General features: G+C 40.8%; 1 protein-coding gene across 4 annotated transcripts in view; it reads right to left on the bottom strand.

Moving 5' to 3' along the window:
* Positions 1 to 1,602, bottom strand: part of MCF2L2 (MCF.2 cell line derived transforming sequence-like 2) — a 119,882-nt gene extending 118,280 nt beyond the window's left edge. For all 4 annotated transcript variants that reach the window (XM_012733560.1, XM_012733581.1, XM_012733572.1 and 1 more), the window contains exon 1: positions 1,459 to 1,602. In XM_012733560.1, the coding sequence (XP_012589014.1) occupies positions 1,459 to 1,566 (108 nt within the window). In that variant the 5' untranslated portion in view covers positions 1,567 to 1,602. The remainder of the gene's footprint in view (positions 1 to 1,458) is intronic.
* Positions 1,603 to 6,000: the final 4,398 nt, after the last annotated feature.

Raw genomic sequence — 6,000 nt, forward strand, 5'->3', positions numbered from 1 at the left:
CCAGCACTGACTTGAATTTTCAGACATCCCACTGGTTCCACTGGTTGCTTGATGGTGTCAAGACACCTCAGACATACCCAAGTTGGAATTGGTTCATGCTTTCAGTTTCACGCTGTATCTTTTGATCGCTCAGAGTAATCTTGAGATTATACTCTGAAATCTGAATTGAACAGTGCTCCCTGACAGGCAAGGATGAACTTGTCCCAACTACTAGACTCTGAGGCTGCCTTCACTATACTATGTGCTCCTTGAGTTCCCATTGTTTGTCTCTCTCCTAGCTTGTAGTGGCATGTAGTCAATAAATGCTGAATAAGGGAACAAATCAACCATCTAGCAAAGACTTTTTGAAAATTTTGGTTCATAGATAAAAGAGCTCAGAGCTTCTCAGCTCTGCAGCAAGAATACATGTGATGCTGAGATGTGAGATGTGTTCTTCTTATCCTCTATTTGCTGCTCTGTTGAGTTCTGGTCTTCTGTGAAATAATGGAATTGGTCTGTTTGTACTTCTGGAAGCAGAAAGGGACTGAGACCCAGCAATAAATTCCAGGAAGACTTCCCTTTACTGTGTGACTTGAAAGCACCCAACCAGCTTCCTTCTCCACAGGTTCTGACCTGCTTTTATGAGTCAGTAGATAGGTGCCTCTCCTTACACCTAGCTCAGAGCACCTTTCCTAGTCCTCTTTCTCAAATTAGTCTCCAAATCCAAAGACACATCGTGAGAACGTGAGGCAGTAAGTAAGCCTTCACAACAGCCACAAGAAAGCTTATGCTTCAAAAGCTGACTGCCTTCTCTCCCTCCCACACTGCACTTTTAGTCTATTATATCTTGTCCTGAGCAGATCATAGAAGCGCTGCCCTTGAATGGATGCTCACATACCTTTCTCTTGCCAGCACAAGGCTGGGGTGTGCTTTACACACAGCATCCAGCCTTAACTTTATGCATGGCTGCCAAGTCACAGGAGAGGAGGGGAGAGGACGGTTTAACTCTTTGCTCTTATGTCACTGTTCAGTTTTATACAGTAACTGGTTTCTTCCCTCAGATAGTTCTCAAAATTCTCCCAGCACCACCACACCCATAAGTCATCATCACAGTTTCCTGTTTCAGACCCACTTCTCCTCCCCTGCTGTATGACTCAGACCTTTGGTCAGCTTATAAGTTTTTGTAAGTTTTGTCTTTTTCCTGATCTTTGTCCAGTGTCTCTATATTCCATATATAAGTGAAAACATCCAATGTTTATCTTTCTCTTTCTAACTTACTTCGCTTAGTATAATCCCTTCCAACTCTATCCATGTTGCCACAAATGACATGCATTTGTCTTTTCTCATCTCTGAGTAGTATTCCATTGTATACAGATGCCACAACTGAGGATTTAACTTTTAGTTCTAATCCGGATCCCCAGGAAGCTGGACCACCTGTCGGTACAGCAGCTGGTCTGTGAGAGACCACCTACCACTCACCTGCAGTTTGTCCCACTGCCTTGTGTGGGATGTGAGAAGACCTTCAGCGGACGACACACCTTTGGGCAGCTCTGTTGTGGCTAGGCAGGCCCCAAACATCTGGAGCATTTGGGCAGTGGTCTTCAATGTCAAGGCAAAATTTTCGAGGGCCTAAAAAATCAGTTAATCATAACAGCATGAAGGCTTAACTCATATAGATCTGCCATCTCAAAGGAAGGACAGTAGAACCAGCTGTCATTTCTTGAAAAGTTGCAATGGGCTGTGCATTGCACCCAAACCTATACAGTTATCTGTCATCTCGCCTACCCAGAATGTAAGGTGTTTTACCCCCATTTTATGAAAGAAGGAATTGAGGCTCCAAAAGGTTAAGTGAATTGCCCAATATCATATTACGTGGGCAATAAAGAACAAAGGAAAGTAGGATGCCACCAAGGTCCGGTGTTTCAAGCTTAGGGCTCTGCTCATTACCCATGAACACATACCATTAAATCTGACTGGGGATTTATACAAGGTGACATGCTGCAAGAGGCAGGGCTGCCAACCTACGCCACCCCTTCCTTCCCACGCAGCCCCTACATCATCCTCTGTCCTCCCTCTTGCCCCACTCACACAGCCTGACACCTCCAAGAAGCCTGTCAGATGCCCAGAGAGGATAAGAAAACAGGGGAAATGATCAATGTTGTGATTACTTCACTAGTGACCTTTTAGAGAGTCATTTCTGTCACCTGAGGGGAGGTGTTAAGAATTTCTTATTCTCCTTTATAAAATGTATCTGTTCTTGTGTCTCTTCCACTAAGGGATGCCGCCATCAGCTGAAATGTGCAAACTGGCGAACTGGCGAGGCTCTCAAAGAGAATATCCCAAATGGGATGTCTCATTTTAGCAGAGTGCTCTAGGAAACATAGGGCCTGACCTAGAAAAGTGACGCTGGCCATTCAGAAGAGTTTGTTAAAGGCGAGCAGCCCTGAGCCACACAAGTCATCCTATTCAGCCAGACTAGCACTGCCATCTCCACTTCCCTCTGCTCTTGAGGCCATTCTGTGCATGAAGGGCGAGCACAATGTCACACTTGCCTCAGTTGCCCCTGGGCAAATTCCTGAGCCTGTCACATAGTTGGGGGCCCATCACATCTGCTGATAGGATGGATGTTAGGAGAAAAGAGGCCCAACCTAATTTCATGTGGGAAAAAAATTACTTCTTCACTTCATCAGAGAACATTTCTCAAAGCCAAACCCACATCAGAAAGAAGGTGTGATTGCTAAGGTGGCTTTTATGCCAGAGGCCAGGCTTTCAGAGTCCAGCATATCTCATCTTCTGCCTACAGCAACCATTTTCATACTTGAACTTTTGCTATAGGCAGACTCTCACTGACTAGCACAGGTATTAATACAACCCCAATTCATGAACTTTATAGTAACTTTTGCCTGGAAACTGATATAAGCACTAACTTGTAGGAAAATTTGTCAAATATATCAAAGTGTTATTACTTTCACATAACCTAACATCTGTTAAGAATTTATTCACTAATAGCCTATGAGGAATAACATATTTTTAAAATCTACCTTATCAGGAGAAATAAAATTCAAAAAATTTAAGAATTTTGTTTTATACGTGCTCTCTCTTGTAATGCATGAGGTTGCAGATTATCACCACTGCTCAATCTACAGATGAGGGAACCAGAACATACTGAGATAAAGTAATTTTCCCAAAATGATATAAAAATTAAGTGGCAGATTATCTGGGCTGATAATCCTAAGCACTTTGCTATATCATCACTGTGTATCCATCAAAATCAATCAAAGCTAGACTTAACAAAAGTTGATTTAAAACTACTATCACTAAAATGTCTTTATGCTGAGAGCTAACGACTTTAATTAAAGTTCAAATTCTGATCCTTTAACTATGTCATCTTGGGTGCGCCATGGAAAGCCTTAGAACCCCACTGTCTTTATCTGAAAAATAGGGATAATGCTTGCTCTGCTCTTACAGAGATTTTTTTGAATGCCAAAGTGAACATAGTAGTGTGAAGGTGTCCTGAGCCCAGTAAATAACATGGAGGTGTAATAACTGATAGTCATAATTCCAGAGATTCAGATATGAGGGTTGCAACGTCATTCAGGAAATAGGAAAAAAACAGCAAAGCTTATCTGTGGAGGGTCCTATTAATAAATTAACTTGTTTCAAGGTGTCTAGTTGGCAAATAATCAATCACCTTGGAAAAAGTAGAGCAGACATGATTCTGATAGGGTGATAAAAAGAGTGTGGCTTTCACCTTGACTCTGCTGTTACTTGACCATATGACCCTGACAAAGTCATTTCTTTACACTCAAGGTTAGCTTCACTTTCCATAAAATAACATGATTGAAATAAATGATCTTTAAGCCTCTTTTCCATTTTAAATTTTTATGAGATTCAAAGATTTGAGATCGAAATAGCATACCATTATCAAAAAAGATCTATTTTTATAAGATATGAAGTACTACAAACATGTGTATGTATATATACATATATATTACTACATTGCTTATAAGTATGTGTAAACATAAAAATATATACATTAAACATCCAAAAGGTAGCTAACATATATCTTTGGTGTTTCAATACTTGTACTATTAAAATTCACTATATTTAATACATGTACCAACACACAACAGGCCTGGGGAGAGGAGACAGGTGTGCACATGTCCCATCATGCCACGTCATTAAATAACATCTTTATGACCTCAGTCTTTGCCTCTCTCCCTATTTACAGAACCATTTTTGTCTTTGATGTCAAGGTCCATTTATTTTTTTTTCATTATTTGTTATAAATTGGTATCATTTCAAAACAGATCTGTGGCAACTTCGGAAAGGTGGACAATACAATAAAATAAAGGACTGGTAGAGAAATAAGGGTCAAAAGGAGAGGTGGCCAGTCCAATAAGGTTGGTAGAACAGTTCATGTTTTTAATTATTAAAGTAATCTATAAAACTCTAGCAATGAAGAGAGCCAGGAAGCACTCCACAGCCCAGGTTTTATATGATTTCATGAAAATATATCCTGTGATGACCCTTAGCTAACCATCACCCTTATGTATAAGATTCTGCATCAGTTTCCCTCCATATCTTTCATATTTAGACTTAATGAGAATTAAATGCTTATGAAAACTTAATTCCTTTTCATTTTCAAAAGGTTCCTTAAAAGGAACTTTAGGACTGTCCCTGGTGGCACAACGGGTTAAAGCTCCGCACTATGAAGCTCTCAGATTGATCCCCAGGCAGAGAGCTGACCCACATGGCGCGGCAGACCTCTCCTGACCCGCCCCCTGCTCCCCTCAGCAGTGTACTTGTCAATCTGCCTGTTCTACTCCCCGCTCTGTCTCTGGTGAATCCTCTCACGCACCACACCTCCAGCCTATACCCCAGTTCTATAAGCATAAATAAATAATTTTTTTTTTAAAAAAAGGAACTTTAGAGGTTCTCACCCAGCTCACTGACCTCCCTCTTCATTTGGGAAGGAATGTGCCTTCCTTGGAATTACATGACATGTAAGTAAGGGAGGGATAGGAATAGCTTTCTTGTTGTTGTTATCACTCTTGAATTATTATTTTTAGAAGCCGTAGCTTCTACATATACTGTTCCTAGAAATCTATTTTTGCCTAACTCATAAATTCACTTTAAAAAATCATAAAACATCATCACATTCTAGCATAGCGTGAATTTCCTTACCCAATTTAACACAGTTCAGGTGTTCATTAGTAAATGTTGAGTAATGTGTTTCCCAAATGAGCAGCCACAGACAGCTGTGTTGGCATCATAAGCTGTAGCAGTGTGAAGGGAACTTCTGCCTTCAACAGGAAACCTAATCTTTATAAGGGCACAGGAGCCAGGAAAGCTAGGAAGGGAGATGACAGCTGCATAAAAAACCACTTCTATTTGATAAGTGAGTTTCAATCTTACCTTCCTCTCAAGTTACTGACTCTTGTATTTGACTATAACCAAATAAATGCTAATAGGAATAAGTAGGAAAATGTGAATATTGTGTGTCAGGTGCTTTCACATACTGTATACCACTTATCCCCACATGGAGCTTCCTTGTAACTTACTTAAATCCAATGTTTCTCACCATTATCACCTCTAACATTTAGGGTCAGTTAACTCTTTGTTGTGAAGGGGCTACCTTGTGCATTGTAAGAAGTTTAGCAGCCTCTCTGTCCCCACCCACTAGATGCCAGTAACACTCATCTCCCCCCAGTCATGACTACAAGAAAATATCCGTCTAAGGACACTGACAAATGTCCTCTAGGAGACAAACATTTTCCCAGCTAAGAACCATTTTAACAGGAGAAGCTCTACGAGGTTCAGGACAGAGCCAAGGTAGGACAGTAAGTAATGGTCACAATATATATGTGCAGGTTCTTCTGGTTTGCTGGGTTTCCATCTGCCTGTACGTCAGAATCATCTGGGGGGGCTTTGTGACACACTGATGCCTAGACTCATCCCAGATCAAGTAAATGACTTTCTCTGAGGTATAGCAGCATTACTGGTGTTTAAGAACAAAAG

This window comes from Condylura cristata, unplaced genomic scaffold (genome assembly GCF_000260355.1).
Source record: "Condylura cristata isolate star-nosed mole 26May11 unplaced genomic scaffold, ConCri1.0 scaffold00003, whole genome shotgun sequence".
Classification (NCBI taxonomy): domain Eukaryota; kingdom Metazoa; phylum Chordata; class Mammalia; order Eulipotyphla; family Talpidae; genus Condylura; species Condylura cristata.